The 21310-nt window shown below is 38.9% G+C and overlaps 1 protein-coding gene across 2 annotated transcripts in view; it reads left to right on the top strand.

The window, feature by feature from the left end:
* The window catches only part of AUTS2 (activator of transcription and developmental regulator AUTS2), a 1127592-nt gene that overhangs the window by 518654 nt on the left and 587628 nt on the right, over positions 1 to 21310 (top strand). For both annotated transcript variants that reach the window (XM_044915700.1, XM_044915699.1), the window contains exon 4: positions 7237 to 7272. In XM_044915700.1, the coding sequence (XP_044771635.1) occupies positions 7237 to 7272 (36 nt within the window). The remainder of the gene's footprint in view (positions 1 to 7236; positions 7273 to 21310) is intronic.

Here is a 21310-nt window from a genome sequence, read left to right as displayed (position 1 = left end):
TTCCCTGTAGTTAAGAAGAAAATCTGATCTAAGCCAGTTCTGTAAAGTACTCTTGATGTTCTGTTTCTTCTCTTCTCTCTTTTTTTAAAATTTGTGTTAGATTTTCCTTTTCTCTGACTGTGTTCCTGCCCTTTTCTATTCTAGAACCATACATTTACGTGTTTTCCTGGATGTGTCAGCAGTTTGATTGTCCAGAAATATTTACCAGATACCTTAAATGTGTCAGGTACAGTTTTGTGCACGTGAGGTTGACTGGTAAACAAGATGAAGTCTCCATCTTCTTGAGGCTTCCATTCTATTGGGGGGGAGGCAAACAGACCTATGAGCAAACAGTAAAACTATTTCTGAGAGAATACACTTTATGAGGTAAACAAAACAGCGATGAGGGATGGAAGGGTACGTGTTGCTGCTTGAACCAGGGTGATTGGACAAGGCCTTTCTGTAGGTGATGTTTGAACCAAAGCCTGAATAAAGAAAAGGAGGTAGCCCTGTGAAGATCTGTGGGAAGAGCACCCTGGATATCAGGAGCAACAATCTCAAGAGCCTGAGTCAGGAGCAAGCATGACATGTTTGAGGGAAAGAAAACAGGCCAGTGTGGCTAGAATCTAGTGACTGAGTGCAGGGGCTGATCACATGATACCTTCTAGTGCATGGGAAGGAGGCGAGGTGTGGCTGCTGTAATTGAGGGCTACAAACTAGTAGCTTAAAATAATGGAAATTTATTACCTCCTAGGTTTTGAGGCTAAAATTCCAGCATTAACGGTGTCAGCAGGGCCATGAACCCTCTGAAAGCTCTAGGAAGGATCCTTCCATTTCTCACCTAGCTTCTGGGGGCATCTGGCATTCCTTGGCTTATAATTACGTCACTCCAATATCTGCCTCTGTTTTCACCTGGCCTTCTGCTCAATGTGTCGCTTTGTGTTGTCCTCTCTTCTTCTTGAAGTATAGTAGTCATTGGATTTAGGAACCACCTTAGTCTAGTATGACCTCAACTTAATCACATCTGCAAAGACCCTTTTTCCAAAGAAGGTCATCGTAGTGCTGGCTTCTGCAGCACATATCCCAAATAAGGTTGTCATATCAGTCAGGGTGCTGAAGAGAAACAGAACCAGTAGTGTGTATAATTGTATATAATTAGGGAGGCTGATAAGTCTCAAGATCTGTAGTTAGCAAGCTGGAAACCCAGGAGAGCCAGTGGTTAGTTCCAGTCTGAGTCCAAAGGCCTGATCACCAAGAGAACTGATGGTATAATTCCAGTCCATAGGCTCTATGGCTTCAGACCCCAAGAATCCACATTTCAGTTGAAGTCTGAAAGCAGGGAAGAAAAACCATCCTCCCACCTCATGTGCAGTCAGACAGAAGAATTCTCTTACTCTGAGGATGTTCATTCTTTTGTCCTGTTTTTGTTCTGTTTGGATGAAGCTCACCTACATTAGGGAGGCCAGTATGCTTTACTAGGTGTGTCAATTTAAACGTTCAACTCATACAAAAACACCCTCACAGTAATGCCCAGAATAATGTTTGACCAAATATTTAGGTAACCATGGGCCTAGTCAAGTTGGCACATAAAATTAACTCTTACAGTCATATTCTGAGGTTCCACATGGATATGAATTTTGGGGGGGACATTATTACACTACTCAACCCACTATATGTTCTTTTTAAAGCCACTGGAAGATGTTAAAAAGAATGTTGTTATAATTTTTATTTTAAAATGTTTATTTGCCCTTTATATGAAACAACAGATAAAGGTAAGGCCAAGAATGCAGTGAGGGAAAGAAGCCAGAAGGGACTGAGTATAGATGAGAACCGGTGACCACGTGAAGTGGGTTGGAACAGAGGGTTGAAAATTGAAGTAGGAAGGGTCTATTTCCATACCTGATGCTTTCGTCATGCTGTTGCCCCCCCCTTTTTAAATCATATCTCCTACTTACTAAACACCAAAAACAATCACTAACAAGAATGATGACAAGCAAAAAAGAAACGCAAATCCTTTCCCTAAATATCACCTACGCTAGCCTTCATGTTCCCTAAAATTTTCCACTATTTTCTTGTATGGAATTATAAAAATTCTCAGTTGAAAAGCTAATTTTATTATATATTTGTTTATTTCTTATCTGTGGAATTTTTTGAAGTATAATTAATGTACAGTGTTATATTGGTTTCGGATGCGCCCCATATTGATTTGATGATTCTGTACATCATGCAGTCCTCACCACAATAGTGTCACCATCTGTCACCATACAGCATTATTACAGTATTACTGACTCTATTCCCTATGCTGTACTTTTCACCTCCATGACTTACTTATTTAATAACTAGAAGTTTGTACCTCTTCATCCCCTTTATCTGTTCTACCCCCACCCGCCTTTCCTCTGACAACCACCAGTTTCTTCTCTGTATTTAAGAGTCTGTTTTCTTGTTTGTTTGCTCATTTGTTTTGTTTTGTTTTTTTTTAGATTCCACATAATTGAAATCATATGGTATTTGTCTTTCTCGGACTTACTTCATTTAGCATAATATCTTCTAGGCTTATCCATGTTGTCACAAATGGCGAGATCTCATTCTTTTTTATGGCAGAATAATACTCCATTGAAAATACACCACATTTTCTTTATCCATTCATCTTGTGGATGGACTTGGGTTGCTCCCATATCTTGGCTATTATAAATAATGCTGCAATAAAAACAGCGGTGTAGGTATCTTTTCAAATTAGTGTTTTCATTTTCTTTGGGTAAATACAGTAGTGGAATAGATCATACGGTACTTCTGTTTTTAATTGTTGGCCTGTTTTTACTTGAATCCCCCTAGTAGTAATTCCCATTCAAATATATTTTGTGTCTTCACTAACTATTAGTAATCCTATCTCCAAGGCACATTTCCTATGATTAAGATTTCAATTTTTTTTAATTGTCACTATTTTTTAAAATGCTACAGAAAATCCATGAATGAGCTTGCTTTGTGACCTTTACTAGAAGTGTACTTGGCCATGTGATTCTTGGCATGATCCTCTGCTTTTTACTCCCAAGAGAGAAAAGCCTAACAAGAAGGTGGGTAGGCAAGGATGTCAAACACAATTGGTGTTGTGGAAGAATTTTTTAATATTCTATTAAATTAGCCCTGGGGTCAGAGCATATATCCTCCTCTTGGGAGTAGAGTACACATCCATCCCATGCTCAGAGAGCTGTAATAATAGCCATGGCCTCTCTGTGTAGATGTCTAATGAATGGAGCACATCTATTTTAGATGGATAATCAATTTTAAAATCCCTTGTTGTAGGTAAGCTGTTAAAACAGAAATGTTAACTTCACGAGTTTAATGAGTAGCTTCAATGATAGCTTAGTGACAGCGATGGAAAGAAAGTCAGGTAGGGAGCAGTGAGGACGAGTAGAATGAGGGTTTAATGAATATCCACTTGCACACTTGAATGTCAGCAGCAACGTTCTACCTCCTGGAAAATGTCTTTCAACTGTGCATCCCATTACTATTCCTGCAGCCCATGTAGCTTGGCGATTGAGGCAGAGTGTGTTTGTAAGAAAGCTCTCCTTTGCAACATAATGAGATCGAGGTGGGTAATTTGCAGAGATTGTTGGAGCAGTGGTCAAACCTAAAAAAAAAAAAAAGAGAGAGAGAGAGGACTCAGCAGAATGAAAAGACCATGTGAAACAGGAGATGGCTTATAATGAGCCCCGAAATCGCGTATCAGATAGCCAGCAGGCTGGCTTTTCCTCATATCCTTGTCTTCTCGCTGCTAAACACTTTCTCTTGCTCTGTTTTCTCAATCTCTTTCTACCTCTTGTTTCTACCTTGTGCATTGAAAATATGAATGAATTGGCATCTCTGCCATTTGAAAAAATAAGAATGAAGCCTTTTTCATTATTCAACAGAAGTATTTGCCTAAACATGGGTGTATGGTATTATTTCAAATGCTTTTGAGTTCAAGGACACTTCTGTTTGCTGCATTCTTTTTTAAAACATGTCTAGTTTTTCAAGCCTCATTTTAACTCCTCATCTTTTCTAGATTCTGCGGCAATTTCTGCCATATAGTTTAGACAGAGTCTGCCTTCTTTCTACAGCAAAAAAAAAGAAAGAAACCAGGAGGACCCCTCCTCATTAGATGTTGACCAGGGGCAACACAGAAAGTTGAAATGAACTTGATTCTATCAAATGGTTCAGTGGTCAGGGCATCACCACCTCTTTGCTTTCCTAGGCCTTTTACCTCTTGGTGTCTGTCTCTTTCCTATCTGAGAAATCAGTGCCAATCCCTAAATGCACGTCTGTAACTTAATAGCTAATGTAACACATTTCAAACAACAGAAAAGCTGTTTCTAGACATTCAATTTTATAGCATAATCTATTTTTGCCTATGGTATTCGTGGAATTTCTGACTTGGAAGAAAGATTAATGCTATAAATATTTGCATCTATATTTAGATACAAACTTAGATTAGGCATTCATGATCGAGACTCCTTAGCAAGGCCTAAGGGATGTGATGTGTGTCAGGAGCTATCAGTAAAACCCTGACTCCTGCCTTGTGGCTAGTCTCAGAACTTCTGTTACCTGTATCTGATGGTGGAGGTCTTGTTGGTGATCAGGGATAGTGTCCCAGTGAATACAAGGCCAGAGCCACATTCTTGAGGTTGAAGAAATGGACAAGGAGGTACCTCTTTTAGACATGTTATTTCTGTTCAAATTTTCCAGTGATGATTGAAGGGAGCTGGCAATTAGCCAAGAAAAACATGGTGGAGAAGGAGTAAGAAGGGATGTTTGGCAGAGTCGATTAGGAGGAATTTTAACAGAGTTTTTTGCCAGGTCCAGAAATCACAGGTTAATGCCCCCAACTTTTTCTTCTTTAGAAAAAGAAGTGAGTACAGTGGGTTGACAAATGTGGGTAGCCTCTGACCATAGGGTTCTCTGCTTTCTAGCAAATTCTGAAAACTCTAATGGACGTCTAATGTACGTGAGGATGTAGTGTCTGTGTTCTTTCATGTGTCTGTGTTTGTGTGTGCGCGTGGGGGGGGGTGTTATAAGGCAGGATGCTTAAATGCTTTGTTGCATTATGTTAATTCCTCGGCAGTGCAATCAAATTCATGTCGTAATTAAAGCTGTCAGTTGGAAGGCAAGCCAATCGCCACGAAAACACAGCATAACAAATGAAGTGAAATGATTCTGCGTGTAGCTATACAATGCTTCGCCAGGCATGAAATTAAATAAGTAATTTGATGTTGACATCAGAAATTGAAATGATACCCACTGTTCCCTCATTCAGTCAGACCTGCATAAACAATAGCCAGAACAAATATGCACAACAAATTCCTCTCCTCCACCCAGCTCCCTGAGTAATGTACAATATATATGCAAAATGAGTGTAACAGAGCCTTCCGAGACCTGAAGGATGTAATTTCCTTTGGTATACAGTAAGATGATATGTATTGGGGGTGGGGAGGTGGGTTTGGAGGGGTACTTCTGCTTCTGGATAAAAGCCATTTGCAGGAAGGAGGGGGGAAAAAAACCTGAAATAAACAAGTCCCATGTTCTTTCTGAGTAGTTCATCCTAAAATGAGTTTACCTCCCCGGGGCATGACTCCAGGGTGGTGGAGACCTAAGTTGGCTTTTGCCTTCCTCTGTTCCATGGAGGGCTATGGTACCGAAAACAGGTGACGCTGTCACATGGCTAATCACTGCGATGAGAAGCTGTCTCCATGGCTACTGTGGATCTCCCTACATACCATTTATGGGATCAAGAATGCCGCAAGATTTTTTTAAACTAAGTCCAGTGTGCAAGATCACACATCGATTGTCCTTTATTCTCCTGAGCCTGTCTGAAAAACCTAGGTGAAGAAAGTTTTGCTTTGGGAAGTGCATTTAGGAATGCCCCGGAGCATACAATTCTTGTTTGATGTAGATGCTGTTCATACTTAGAGCACTGTATTTCCTTCTCAGAAAACAGTTTAAAATCAAGAAGATTCACATCTGCTGTATTTTTAGAGATGCTAAATTCACCTGATCTTTTTTTTTACCCTATGCAATCTGAACTCTCATGTATTTATACATTAATTCAACAAAAACTTGTTACGGGCATCCTGTGTGCAAAGCATTGTGCTGAGCACTGGGGAAGTGGTGATGACTTAACCGGGTGGTCCCTGCTACCTGTAGTTGCAAAGCAGGGACAGGACATGTGGGTGGAAGAGCTGGAGGTGAACTGAGTAAACACTGCTTGGGGGTGGCAGTCAGCACACCCCAGGGAAGGTGTAGCACCTGATCCATGCTAGTCAGGGAAGAGGCCTTGCTGGTGCAAGGACACCAAGCTGAGACCAGAAGACCGCCCCTGCACTAGCATTGTTTTTGTTTCAAGCTTATTTGGGGTCTTTTTCATTCACGAAAAGGAGACTAAAAATTAAAACATTTGTAATGAGAGGTTTTGAGAAAAAAGAGAAAGAAGTACAAACACGCATGGATCACAGACAAGTTTAAAACAAAACCAAGTTCTCTTTTTGGGCTCTTTGCCTAAAGAAGTGATGCCCTGCAAGCCTTTCAGAATTATTATTTTTTTAGTTTTCTGAGTGTCAGAACTATGGAAGCCTAAATTGATGATTATTATGACTAAAACCTTCGGAAAAATGGTGCTTTTCACTGCTTCCCTTTACCCGCACATTCTTTGCATTTCATTCTACTAATTATGTTTACAAAATGTCTCATTTTTGAAAAGCGCTCTGTGTGTACTAACTGGTGCCTTTAGGGAATAAACTGGCAAGTAGGTCATACATTGGAAAAGTCATCCAAACCCACTGGGCTTTTATTTTCAAGTCAGTCTGGGCTTTTTCCTCTTGCCTGCCCCTTTGCGGCCACAAAACTGAGTAGCTTGAGACCAGGGCCTTGAATGTCAGCAAGTCAGGGAGGCAGGCTGATGCGTGTCTGTTTAGTCTCAGTGCAGGGCGAAATGCCATCATTAATTCATTACCCAGCTGCCTGTCAAATAAATTGGCAATTACGTCCACCGCAGAAGCTTGGAATTCAGTAAATAGCACGTTAGCATCTCTGAGTTGTTGAGAGATGTAAAGGGGAAAATTAAGCCAACACGGTGTTTGTTTCAGTAGCAGATGACAAGGGGCAGCATACACTAGTGATGTGATGTAGCGATGAAAAACCCGCAAAGGGCTGGTAATGAGCTGTGTGGATTGGAACGTGTTAAAAACCATTGCTGATTTTCCACTTTGTCTTTATGCTTTATTGCAGAGTTCAGCTCCTTCCAGCTTGGGAACAGGCTACTTCGTAAGTTTATCTCAACTTCCACATGTGTGCCTTGCGTTGGCCTTGATTTACCTCTATAATGTTCACTCATTAGGTTGTGAAAAAAAATCCAAGAAATCCCCTCTCAGTCCTAAAGAGCAGACTGATAGGCATCTTTTCATTGGGATTATTTTATTTTTAAAAGACATAAGCTATGGGGCCCTAGGGATCCTAATTCAGTGTGAGATGTGTTTCGCAGGGCACTTCCTCCTTCCCCAGCAGTGTAAAGGAGACCTGATTGGTTTACGCCACCTTTCCTACATAATTGTTTTTTTTTTTTTTTAGTGACAAGTGTCATATGGAGGATGGAATTCAGATTATGCATTGAGGTTTTTATTCACTTTAAAGAACTTCCCTGCATAATACAGTGAATTGCCTTTTTTAAAATAATTTTTTTGATGAGAGGTGGTGTTTTAATGGATGTTTTCCCTTACAGTGTGAGTTCACAGCCTTTAGATTTCCTTTGAGCAATCACGAACTCCTCATTTTAGCAAATACAACTGTGTTATTTCTAGACATTTCTCTGCCCTTCAAGAGGGGTAGGGATGGTGTCCTTCCTCAGGGATTATCTCATAGATATTTTTCTCATAGAGAAATTGTCACTTTATTTCTTTTATTGATAGCAAAATTACTGGATTCTTTCTGGATTCAATAATCTTTTTTCAAGATCTAAATAAAGAAGAGTTTTACAAATAGGCATTATTTACACAACAGGAAAACCTGCCAATGTGGAGGTTTTTTGTGGTATTTAAAGGAATCTGATTTGTGTTCTGAATGGTGAACACTGATACTCACTGCCTGCTCAGCTTTTTCTGAGAAAATAATGAAATCATGAAAATAAAACAAAGTGGAAAATAATTACTGATTCAGTTTAGTGGCCTTTAAATTTCTTTCCTCTAAAATGCTAATTACGCTGGTTTTCTTCTGCCCACACATTTCTCTTCATACATTTACATTAAATATATGAAAACCAGCATCATTTCGTTGAATGATAAGTCTTTTCCAAGCTTGGCAGAAGTAGCGTATTCTAAATGTTGATTTTTTATCTTAATCTATGATAATGAGGAGAAAAAGGGTAAGGATAAAGATTTTTTTGTACCTGCTTAATACAGTCAGCACACTTATCCTTGCTCCTTATTGTGGCTGAATATTCATGCTTACAGAAACATGCAGGATGCTGAAGCAGTTGAAATAACAGAAGTGGTCCATCTGCCATGTCTTCACACCAGGCTGGATGTGGGTTGAGATGCTGGAAGTAAAATCTGGAGACTGCCAGTGTCTGTTCTCTGTCCAAAAGCTAAATTGTCCCTCTTGGCTTTCTTCAGTAGAACAAGGCCAAAACCACTAACTTAGCCCTTATTCACTTTGAGACTGAACATTCTAGTATTTTTTTTTTTTTATTGTCAATATGATAACCCTGAAAGAAGAAAGTCAGTGGTAGAAACCTCAAAGATTTTATTATGCTGTTTGTCACTTTTTTCCTAATTCCAGGAGTGTTTCTTTTTTATTCTTTAATAATACATTCTTTGAGGAAAGTCTGCAGTTACAAATCTAAAATGATTTTTATATTCACACAGTGTTGGAGGAGTATAAAAGTTTGTCCTTTGGTAAAATTGCTCTTAGTATTAATTGGCTTACATAAAAAAAAAAATCTGTGGTATTATTAGCTTACACAGAAAACATACGTACCAGATGCATGGTCAGCTCTGAAACTATGACGAAAATGCTCTACTTAGAATATGTTCCCAATAATGGGTTTATTCTGTTATCGAAGTGCAAAATCCATTGATATTATTGCCAAGTTCTCATCAAAAAGTGTCTTCTGTTTCAATTTTCATACCAGGGGTATCACATGTAACACTTGATTTCAGGTACTATTGGGGAGTTTCATGCTCTTCTAAGTGGAAATAGTATACTCACAACTTACAAGAGTTTTGTGTCAACATATTCTTTGTTGTGCTTTATGATCTGGGATGTCAATATTAGCCTTTACTTATGCTTGTAATGAAGGCTCAGCATCAGGTAAGTGGAATGGTGATACGTGGGCTCTATCCTTACTTCTTTTCAGCATCTCTCCGAAGTGTGGACGGAGACACTTCACCTTCAGAGTCTCCGCGTTACTAATGCAGTTGAACCATAGTGGGAAGTCTGGTGTAAGAAAACTGAAGGCACTCACCTGTTGGGTTTAACGACCTGGAACTGTTTTCTTACATACTCTCCCTTGCCCCAATGTTACTCTAACTTCACAATTTCCTTTCATTTAGAGTTTATGCTCTTAAAGACCTTTTAGTGAACTAGGGTAAAATGCTGATCATTGTGTGTGCTAATAAAATAGACACCCACCCAGGTACGTACACACACACACACACACACACACGCTCACGTGTGCGTGTACAGCCCCATCCACAGCCAGTATATTCTTCTTTCTTTCGGTCTCCCATTTATCAGTCGTGATGTTAGAGAATTTAAAGAAGAATCCTTTGTTTTTGATTTAGTTGTATTTGTTTATATCTCTTTGGTTTTGTGTTCCAAAGATGTCTGCTTAGGTCTGTTACTTTTCCAATTCATTTATAAGCTGAAGATTTGAGAAATGAGAACAGCAGCTAAAATCAGTATTTACATAAGCATATTGCAAAGGATTCTTAAAGTAGACAAAATAAAGAAGGATTGGAACAAACTTTTCACATTTTTGGGAGCTTTTGAATAATGTGGGTGTTATACACACAGAGAGACACACATATATATTCATTACATACTCATGCCCAGCTCATATTCTAAATATAAATGGAAGTATAGACTAGTTGGAATCTATTTGCTTTTTTTTATTTTGGCAAGAGTACCAAAACTTGTTGGAGTGTGTAGGGTTTTTCTTTCTTTTTTTTTTTTTTAAACGTTAATGCAGTGAACATGTTTTCATTTTAATTTAAATGTTTTGGGCTATATTCTCTTCTTATACATGTATTTGAAGTGTTACTGTGCATAGTGGATAATTAAGAACTTAGAGACAGGCTGATCTGAAGCCTGGTTGTGTGACCTTGGGCAGGTTATTTAATATCTGTAAATCTGCACCCACCTACTAGAGTTGTGAATTCTAAATGAGACAAGGTGTTTAATGCGTGCAGAACAGCTCTCATTAATAGCAAATTATTCCCATTATAGTGTGTGATGGACAAAACTTGGTCTCATTAAGTGGCTTTGTAATGTTGTGGTAGGTAGAGGATCACCACCAGAAGAAATCAGTGATGTAAGAAATAAATTTTGGAATTTGTAGCTGTAGGTCAGGAACATTCTTACAGCTTTCTGAGGAGCCTATGTGTGTTCGGTCAGCCGTATACCACTTCACTCCATATGTGAACAAATAAACATAGAAATTCACTCTCTGTGATCCTCTGTGATCACCATGATGTTAGAATGAACTATTCCAGGCTGTCCATGTATTACAGTTGTTTAATTTGTCCATTAAAGTCATTTGCTTATTTTTTCTCTCAGACTTGAGGCATTTAAAGACTGCTAATAGCTCTTGAGGTTGGGCTGGAAAAGTAAGAAAGATCGGTTCAACACCTTCAGGTGTTGAAAGGTTGTGTCCCTTATTTGCTGCTCCCTGACCCCCAAAAGAAAAGTGGTTGCCCTAGCATACCTGAATGAAGTAACCGAAGTCAGGAGAGTGACAAGACCAGAGAAGACCTCTCCTGGTTGCCAGTGCCAGCACTTGAGCCCATATGCCAGTAGTTGGGAGCCACTGTTGGCATAAGGGTGACTGACTTGTCTGGCTGAACTTGATCCCTGGTGTGTAAAGGAAGCTTTCCTTCCTTCTGGTGACATGTCCTGCCTACTTTTCTGGATAATTTTCAGCCTTCTTCCAGGTTTGAATCTAAGTGTCTTAGGCCCATAGTCTCAAATAGCTTGGATCCTGCTTTTGTAAACTCCAGTGATCCAGAGATTTTCCATAATGGTTCCCAACTAATAACTTTAATTTTCCTCAATTGCATCACATCTAGCAAAATGTAAATGTAAATATACATACTTTAAGATTATCAGGGAAACCAGTCCACTTAAACCTAATGATTAAAACTACCACATTACATAATAGAGGGGAATTGTGGAGAGGTACACTTCTTAAAATGGGATGTGCATGATTACTGCTTTCCTGTGCACTCAAATTACTTAAGAAGTTGTGTTGATAGTGTTGGTAACAGGCCGTGGGGTGCAAAATATTGACCTGTGACTTTCCATCAGAGCTATAAGATGATAAAGGGATTAGGGCGCCTCGGTGGCTCAGTCGTTGAGCGTCTGCCTTCAGCTCAGGTCATGATCTCAGCGTCTTGGGATCAAGCCCCACATCGGGCTCCCTGCTCAGCGGGGAGTCTGCTTCTCCCGCTACCCTTCCTCCCTGCTCATGATCTCTCTCTCTCTCACTCTCCCTCTCTCTCTCTCAAATTAAAAAAAAAAAATCATAAAGGGATTAAATTCTTTGCCCTGTTCTGTTTTTGACTATAGACCCTTGAAATATCTCCTGTTTTTCTTTGAATAACATGGGTTTTTTAAAGACTGGGCTTTCCTTTGAGCAGACACTTCTGACTTTTTGTCTTTCACTAAGTACTGAGCACCTTCTCCATCAGATATTGTTCTAGGTGATGGGTTACAGATGTGAAAAACCATGCCCCTCTCAAGAAATTTAGGCTTCTTTTAACCCAGGTCCTTTCTTTGCTCTGTGATACTTTTAAATATTTTTGACACATTGCATTTAAATGAGAGGATTTCAGCTCTACAGAGAGCCTAACATTCTTTAACTTTATAATGTTTCTCTGGGTTTTAACTTTAGAAATGCAGCTACTTCAGTCTGGCCTTGACAGCAACGCCATTCGAAGTCATCTTCCTCCCCACCTGCCAGTACTTGCTGGTGATGCTGGGAGAGAATTTTGTAATTCAAGTATTTAATCAAAACCTGTCAAATGTTTAAAGATAATGATGCTGAGTATTTTAACACGTCTCTCAAATAAGACTCTAATATTTGTATTTATTAATAATTAACTCTGGGTAAATGAATTATTGGCCATTACTTATTTACTGACAAGTTCCCATTATAATGGAAATCTCTTAAAAATCTGAATTCCATCAGAGATCTCCAGTTGTTATGGGGGCATTTGAACTCATTGGTAAAGATTGAGTTAGAAAACAGCTCACCAGATGGAGAGTTCAGTGCATTTTAATTGTCAAATATATATTAAACATCTGTTCTTCATTCTTAAGGTAAATAAGATGTAAGCTTGGCCCTCAAGTCATACAAACTGAACAGTTCTATGAGAAGAGTGAGTAGAGCACTTGGGAGTATGTATAAGGGTCAGTTAATTGTAGGAGGTTTAAATTGTGCAGAACTTGATGGATGTTTAGATTTTGAACAGATAAGGAAAAGGTGGGACAAAGTTTGAGGCAGCAAAGGTAAGAGCACAGAGAAATGGCATCATCGTGTGGGATTGCTTTGACTGTATATATCAAGTTTCTGGAGAAAGGTTGGACTTGGGTAGGTTAATTACAGGGAGTGTGAACAAAGCCAGGGAAGGAGTTGGGTGAGTGGGGAGGAGATGATTTATAGGTAGATCCAGACTTGACATTTGTGATCTTTTAAAAATGAGAAAGATGTGAATCCCAGGATCAATGACTGTGATGCTTCTTTTACTCGGAATAGGAATCCCAGGAAGGAGAGATTTGATTTTAGGAAGCTAATGAGTTTGGAAGTTAGAGGAGGTAGTTAGAAGTTTAAATTGTATATATCTGCAATGGTAGTTCAAAGAGCTGTCCAGAGTAATGGGAAGAACAAAACATTGCCATGCAAATTGAAATTTATGTTAAAACTTGTAAAAAAAAAAAAAAAAAGTAGTACCTTGTGAGAATTTCAGTATGTCCTTAAAACTCAGCCTTATGCTTATCAAAAGATATCTTTGAGGTGTGGTTGTATGTATAATTTTGGGTGATGCCTAAGAATTACCCAGTGAGTCACCAAAGTAGACTTGAAACATTGGCCTCAGAGGTACCCCATCTCCCAAGTGAGCACACCACTAAAATATTTATGTAATATTTAATATACAAAAATATTTTTATGAATTTTTTTGATTATAATAATGGAATAAAATATTGTAACCCATCACTCAAAAGCTGGGACATAATGATTTGGAAGCTACCTATTTACTGTGCAGAAACATTAGGGTAAATGAAATCAATTTCTCTCCCTAATGATAAAAAGTTACCATGTTTTTGAATTGTAACCTTTAAATACTACCCTGAATTGTAATTGTCTCTTATAAAGTAACAAAACCTGAATCTTCACTTAAGTAGGTGTTTTGTTTAAGGTTAGGAACCACAGAATTAATCTTAGTTACCCTGGAGGGTTGGTTTATACCTGGACTAAGTATCTATATTCTGACTGACTCCTCTGCATAGTCACCAATAAACTCTAATTTCAGGGGCCTTAGACTAAAAAAATAATTGTACTTTCCATTTCTTTTTTTCTGTTTTTGATTTGGTGTGAATACTCTTAACTTTGGGAACAGGATCAGTGAGCCATGAACAACATACCCTGACTATAAGAACAGTACAAGTTAAATTCTGGTGAGCAGACATTTAATCATGTGTAGGATCTCCACAGTGAGATGACTTTTCCAGGTCACCCTGAGGAAATTGTCTTCTGTGTCCATATTTTTATTTATTTATTATTTTTATATATTTTTATAAAGATTTTATTTATTTGTCAGAGAAAGACAAAGAGCACAAGCAGAGGGAGAGGCAGGCTCCGCACTGAGCAAGGAGCCCGATGCGGGCTCTATTCCAGGACCCTGAGATATGACCTGAGCCAAGGGCAGACGCTTAACTGAGCCACCCCGGAGTCTCATGTGTCCCCGTTTTTAGTTTCAGCTTTTTCATGCAGGGCAAAGGAATTGAGAAATTTGGTGAACGGGATAATCAGATGAGAAAGGATCCATTGGTGTCTCCAGTTGCCACCAACCCCTCAACACTCTCATCTTCTCAACATTTCTGTGAAGAGATAGGCTAGGTATTTTTAAACATCTGCTGTCTACGGAAATCTTTGTTGTTGGCTGTTGCAACTTCTAATTGAGGAGATAAGATGAAAATCCAGGTGCTCCTGATGGGTGTAGGGAAATAGCCCTTGGCCTGGTCTCCCTGTTCCCTCAATCCCCTTCCTTGGCCCCTCAGATTTGGAGAAAATAAGTAATTTGGGGGGGGAAAAAAGATTTTACAAGCCACTGGACTAGATAATTGCTTAAAGGGCCTTTGGTTCTAATATTCCAAGATCCGTGATTCTAGGTCCTTTACACCTAAATGTTTGCCATGTGGGACCAATGCTTTCAATTGGTTTTGCTGCCTCTCTTAGCTCTCCTTTGAACCATAGTAATGCAAGGCCATGGTCCCCTTAGTGTTTAATGAACACTGCTCTTCAGTGTCAGCAATGAAAGAGATCCAAATTTTGACTGACCAAGTCTGCCTTTCTTTGAAATTAATAGTAATGAGTAATATTTCTGTTCTTCGGTTAGGGTTTAGCATATAGAAATATTGAGGCTGTAACCTCATTCTCTTCCATAGCTAGTGTCCCTATTGCTCACAGAGATGATTCAGGAAAGACTTTTTAGCGGTGTGCATCGAAAATCCCAGAGGGAATGGACAGGCCACTGTCATGGAATTCAGAAAGCGTCTCCTCTTCCTCTCTCTCTCTCCCTCCTCTCCCTCCCTCCCTTCCTTCCTTTTCTTTTTCTGACACTGGCTTCAAAGAAGTCATCCTATTCTTACTGGAGATTTCCAGGTTATAGAAATGTTGAAATAGTGGGTATGAGCTATATTATATAAAATGAGCTGTGGGCAGTGTGAAATACCAGGATTTACTTTGACTACCCACACAACCTTCATATTTGATAGATTTAACTGCCCTGGAGTTTCATGAACTATCCATCAGAAGCTCAGATCAAAGGACTCATTCCTTTGCTTAACTGCTTTAAAAAAAAAATATTTTTCCTGAAATTGTAAATTAGATGCCTCCCAATCCATTGCATAAGAAACTTACAGCTTTGTGAAACACCAGGAGTATCATTTGAAAAGAGGTTAAAAAACACAACTGGGGCTTGTTAAAGAGGAAAAGTGCTGTTTTAACTCCAAGTGTCGCATTTTCCTATAGTCAGCTCCAGCAGTAAACAAGAGTTATTGGAAGCTGAGATAGTTTGAGACACTTCACTTATCTCCCGATACTTGACTTCAGAAGCCAAACATTTAAAATGCATTTTGCTCACATAAAAGTGTTTATCCATTTAAAATACAATGTCGTTTTAACAAAAGCACCCCGGTGACGAGCTGTTTAGATATTGCACAGTTAATAAACTGTCAGGTCCTATACACATATACGTGAAAAGACCAGCACAGTTACCCAAGGCTTGGCATTATAAATCACTGTTAACAAACCTTAATTTGCTTACTAGGCTAATGAATGATCTCCAATTTTCCTGTAGTTAATTAGCTTCACTAACAGTCATGTTTAAAGGGACCTACCTCATACTGCACTTAATTTCTGCTCTGAAATCTTTGGTATCTGGTTTGCAGGATGGAAACAAAAACAAAATGGAAAAAAAAAAAAAGCGAGAAAACAAAGCCTATTAGTCTCCATTGACAACTCTCTTGTAATAAATCCGGGTTGTGGCTCTTCTCAAGTAGAGGCATTGCCAAAGGTGATGACTGTCTATTAGGGCTTATAAACTGTAATGTACTAGCAGATCTGCAATGGAGTGGTGAAGCCAGATAATTGTAGTCTTTCCTGTCTAAATGTGCTACTGTGGGAGTGGCCTCTGATTTTAAGGAGCCATCAAAAATGCAGCAGGGCATAACAGCTGTGGGTCCTAGTGAACTCCTGATATTTCATATGTTCATCACATCTCATAAAATCTTGCCCAAACCAACCAATGACTATGTGTACAGCTAGCCTGCCACAGAAAGAAATTGAGGAGAAACTGAATCATGCAGGTAGCATTAGAGACGCACCAAGAACACACCCAAGCCTACGGTGTCTCTTTTTACTCCCGTGAGTTCTGTTTCCATTTTAGTCCCTAAAGAAAACATTCACATTTTACCCTTTGCAAAAGGATCCTACCTTTGTGGGAAATAGGCCTGACTTTGGCAAGGGAAGGCAGGGCTGTATCCTGTGAAGAGAAAGTCATGGGAAGTTGGCATCTCAACCCTAAACCCAAAGGACACAAGAAATTTGGTTCCTTCATAGTTTATTTGAAATACATGTTAAAAATAACTTTGTAACAACACTAGCAATGTGATATGAAAACCTGATTTCTCTGAACAAAAGGAGCATTAATACTAGAACATTCTGGGGAGCAAGGGAAACTAGAGAAGCCAGTGTGTTCTTCTAGTCAAATATTAAACAGCTAAGCATCATGACCAAATGGAAGTCTTAAGCTGCATTTTTAAAGAGGCATAATATAGTCACAAATTCTTTTCATCTGTTGCTAAATTGCCAGCTTTCAATGTGGTAATTAAAATAGATCTATTATTTTGGCTTTACCTTTATAGGTTTAGGGTTAATAGAACCTCTGAGTCAGAAGGGACCTCAGAGTTCACCTTGTCTGACTGCCAGTCTGAGACTGAACTCAGAAAACTAAGTACCATTAGGGTAGGCTGACAATTAAGGACTATGACCCCTCTCGTCATCGAAGCTGTCCTTTATTGGCATAGCTGAAGATCACATCAGTTTTTTTTTTTTACCACCTACACCTCGCTGTTCTTTTGATTCCAGTTAACTAACAACTGTGCCTTTTCCATATCTAGAATAATAACACACAGACACACACACATGCACACATATATTTTAACCTCTGTTGAAGTTCATCTTGGTACACTTAGTACACTTGTTCATTATTCAAAGCTCTGGAGATTCTACCATCTAATACATCATTGTTTCTCTTAACACCATGCTGGTGAATACTACCCGCCGCCGTAAGTGTGACTTCCTCCTCTTCATCCAAGCTGTAGACTATAAAATACCAGTGCTGCTAGGTTTTCCTCATTGTTCTTTTTTTTTTTTTTTAAGATTTTATTTATTTATTTGACAGAGAGAGAGCGAGAGCAGGAACACAAGCAGGGGGGAGTGGGAGAGGGAGAAGCAGGCTTCCTGCCGAGCTGGGAGCCCGATGTGGGGACTCGATCCAAGGACCCTGGGACCATGACCTGAGCCGAAGGCAGACGCTTAACGACTGAGCCACCCAGTCGCCCCATCCTCATTGTTCTTTTTGTAATGTCTCTTCTTCATGGGATTTGATATATGCTCGCTGGCTATTACAGATTCTGGGTATTTATCTCCTTTGGTGATTTTTATGTGGAGCCTCAAAAAAAAAAAAAAATCAGACATTCTTCCTTTGTTTCGTTTATCCATACATACATTTGGAAAGGGCTTTGAGACAGTCTGTGGACATGCTTAGTATACTGTCTTTTTTTCCTTTGTAGTCATCTTTTCCAGTTAAAAAAAAAAGTAACTGGACATTATCATGTGGACACCTTTGTTCTGCTGAAGAATGGCAAAGTAATTGACCATTAAAATATACTTACCATAGATTCCGTTGTGATGTGGGTATTCATAGCTAAGCCTCTTCAAATTATCCTAATATATGTGAATGAGCAGTATTATCTAAAATAGATAAAAAGACACACTATAAAAGAGGTGCAATTTGATACAGTATTCATAACAGATATGCATGAGTAATAATTAGAAAAAGGAGACAGATGAAAAACTTGCTATTATTTATAATAGGTCTGTGTTATATACAGTTGCATTCTAAATGTGGAATTCTTGAATTGTGACATATATTTAAATTTTGAGTACAGAAGACATAGTAAGTTTATTTTTGAAATCATTGCAAATTCTGAATTGGTCAGGCCATGAAATTACATTCTGTTTTTTTCTTCATCTTTCAAATGAAGGTTGGATCAAGGTGCTCTTTAAAAGGGTATTTCAGTGTCAGCCCATCTGTGGTTGTGTTGGAAAGACTGTTGTACAACCAATAAAGAGACTATACATGATCAGGGACCATTTGTATAAGTTGTTTTGTGAATGAGAAAAGGAAGGTAAGTATCTTTTCCAAAGTCATACAACTAGGGGAAGAATTCAAGTTGAGAATTAAGCTTAATAATATAAAACTATCCTGCCAAGAGGCTGAATACTTCACATTGAGCAATAGGAAAATAAGATCTGCCTTTTTTTTTCCCCTTAAACTTTTGGAAACATAGGCCAAATGATAAGTTCTGTCTATCTTTGTTTTACCTCACTAAATAGACATCAAAGCAAGTGGATCCTTATCTTTCAGCTAAGGATAAAACCTTAGTTTTTCTCTTCCATAAAAAGGTTATATAAGGAGTGTGTGGGTGGGTCAGTCAGTTAAGCATCTGCCTTTGGCTCAGGTCATAATCCCAGGGTCCTGGGATCAAGCCCTGCATTGGGCTCCCTGCTCAGTGGGCAGTCGGCTTCTCCCTCTCACTCTACTCCTCCCCGCCCCCCGCTCATGCTCTCTCTCTCTCTCTCTTTCTCTGTCTCTCTCTCTCTCAAATAAATAAAATCTTTTTTTTAAAGGTTATATAAGTGTTGTTGGTTTTTTTTTTTTTTTTTTTAATATTCATGCCTTGTAATATGTATAGGCCAATCTAATTAAAGCCTCACCCATGCTAGACTGGGCCCCAACAAAACTCTGCTTAGGAAAGCTGCCTGGGAAGCTTATTTTTTTACTTTTTGTTTAATAATAACCTTCGCTTTTTAGCACAGTTAAACATTTAAAGAAAAATTGAAGTGAAAGTACAGAGAGTTTCTATTATCTTTGGCTCCCATAGATCTACTAACGATATTCCAAACCATAGGGTTACATTTGTCACAATTGATGAACCTACATTGGCACATCATTATCACCCAAAGTCCATAGTATATATTAGGGTTCACTCTTGGTGTTGCACATTTTTTAGGTTTTGAAAAATGACATGTATCCACCATTAGAATATCATACAGAGTAGTTTCACTGCCCTAGAAATTCTCTTTGCCCCACTTATTCAGTCCTCTCTTCCCATTAACCCCTAGCAACCACTGTCTCCCAATTTTTACTGTCTCCATAGTTTTTCCTTTTCCAAAATGTCATACAGTTGAAATTATACAGTATGTAGATTTTTCAGATTAGCTTCCTTTAGTTAGTGACATGAATTTAAGATTCCTCCATGTCTTTTTATGGTGTGGTAGCTCTTTTTTTTTTAAGTGCTGAATAATATTCCATTGTTTGGATGTCCCACAGTTAATGTATCTATTCACTTACTGAAGGGCATCTTGGTTGCTTTCAAAGATTAGCTATTATAAATGAAGCTGCTGTAACATCTCTTTGTAGGTTTTTGTATGGACATAAGTTTTCAGCTCATTTGCATAAATACCAAGGAGCACAATTTCTGGATCTTATGGTTAAAAAGTATGTTTAGTTTTGGAAGAAACTGCCAAACTGTCTTCCAAAGTGACTGTACCACTTTGCATTCCCATTAGCAATGAATGAGATTTCCTTCAGCTCTTTGTCCTTGCCAGCATTTGGCATTGTCAGTGTTTTGGAATTTTACACTGTAGTAGATGTGTAGTTGTATCTCACTATTTTATTATTTGTTTATTTTTAAAGATTTTATTTATTATTTGAGAGAGAGAGAGAGAAACAGCATGAGAGGGGAGAGGGTCAGAGGGAGAAGCAGGCTCCCCGCTGAGCCGGGAGCCCGATGTGGGACTCGATCCCAGGACTCCGGGACCGTGACCTGAGCCGAAGGCAGTTGCTTAACCAACTGAGCCACCCAGGCGCCCTCTCACTATTTTAATATGTAATTTTCTAGGGACGCCTGCGTGGTTCAGTCGGTTAAGCATCTGCCTTCAGTTCAGGTCCTGATCCCAGGGTACTTGGATCAAGTCCCACATGGGGCTCTTGCTCAGCAGGAAGTCTGCTTCTCCCTCTGCTGCCACTCCCCCTGCTTGTGCTCTTTCTCCCTCTGACAAATAAATAAATAAAATCCCTAAAAAAAAATGCAGTTTTCTAATGACGTGATGTTGAACATCTTTTGGTATGCTTGCCATCTGGATATCTTCTTTGGTGAGGTGTCCATTCAGGTCTTTTGCCTATTTGTTAATCGGGTTTTTCATGTTTTTTAAGTTGAGTTTTAAGAGTTCTGTTATGTACTTTGCATAATAGTCCATTATCAGTTATATCTTTTGCAGATATTTTCTCCCAGTCCCTGATTTGTCTTCTCATTCTCTTGACACTGTCTTTCACAGAACAGAAATTTTTCCTTTTAATGAAGTAAAGCATATCAGTTATTTATTTCATGTGTTGTGCCTTTGGGGTTGCATTAAAAAGTCATTGCTGATTGCACTACTGGGTATTTACCCCAAAGATACAAAAGTAGGGATCCGAAGGGGTACGTGCACCCCGATGTTTATAGCAGCAATGTCTACAATAGCCAAACTGTGGAAAGAGCCAAGATGTCCATCGAGAGATGAATGGATAAAGAAGATGTGGTATATATATACAATGGAATATTATGCAGCCATCAAAAGGAATGAGATCTTGCCATTTGCAACGACGTGGATGGAACTGGAGGGTATTATGTTGAGTGAAATAAGTCAAACAGAGAAAGACATGTATCATATGACCTCACTGATATGAGGAATTCTTAATCTCAGGAAACAAACTGAGGGTTGCTGGAGTGGGGGGTGGGGTGGGAAGGATGGGGTGACTGGGTGATAGACACTGGGGAGGGTATGTGCTCTGGTAAGCGCTGTGAATTGTGCAAGACTGTTGAATCTCAGATCTGTACCTCTGAAACAAATAATGCAATATACATTAAGAAAAAAAAAAAAAAAAGAAGAAGAAGAAGGTAGCAGGAGGGGAAGAATGAAGCAGGGGAAATCGGAGGGGTAGATGAACCATGAGAGACAATGGACTCTGAAAAACAAACT

This window comes from Neomonachus schauinslandi, chromosome 5 (assembly GCF_002201575.2).
Source record: "Neomonachus schauinslandi chromosome 5, ASM220157v2, whole genome shotgun sequence".
NCBI lineage: Eukaryota > Metazoa > Chordata > Mammalia > Carnivora > Phocidae > Neomonachus > Neomonachus schauinslandi.
The sequence above is the reverse complement of the archived record's forward strand: the minus strand, read 5'-3'. Positions and strand labels throughout refer to the sequence as shown.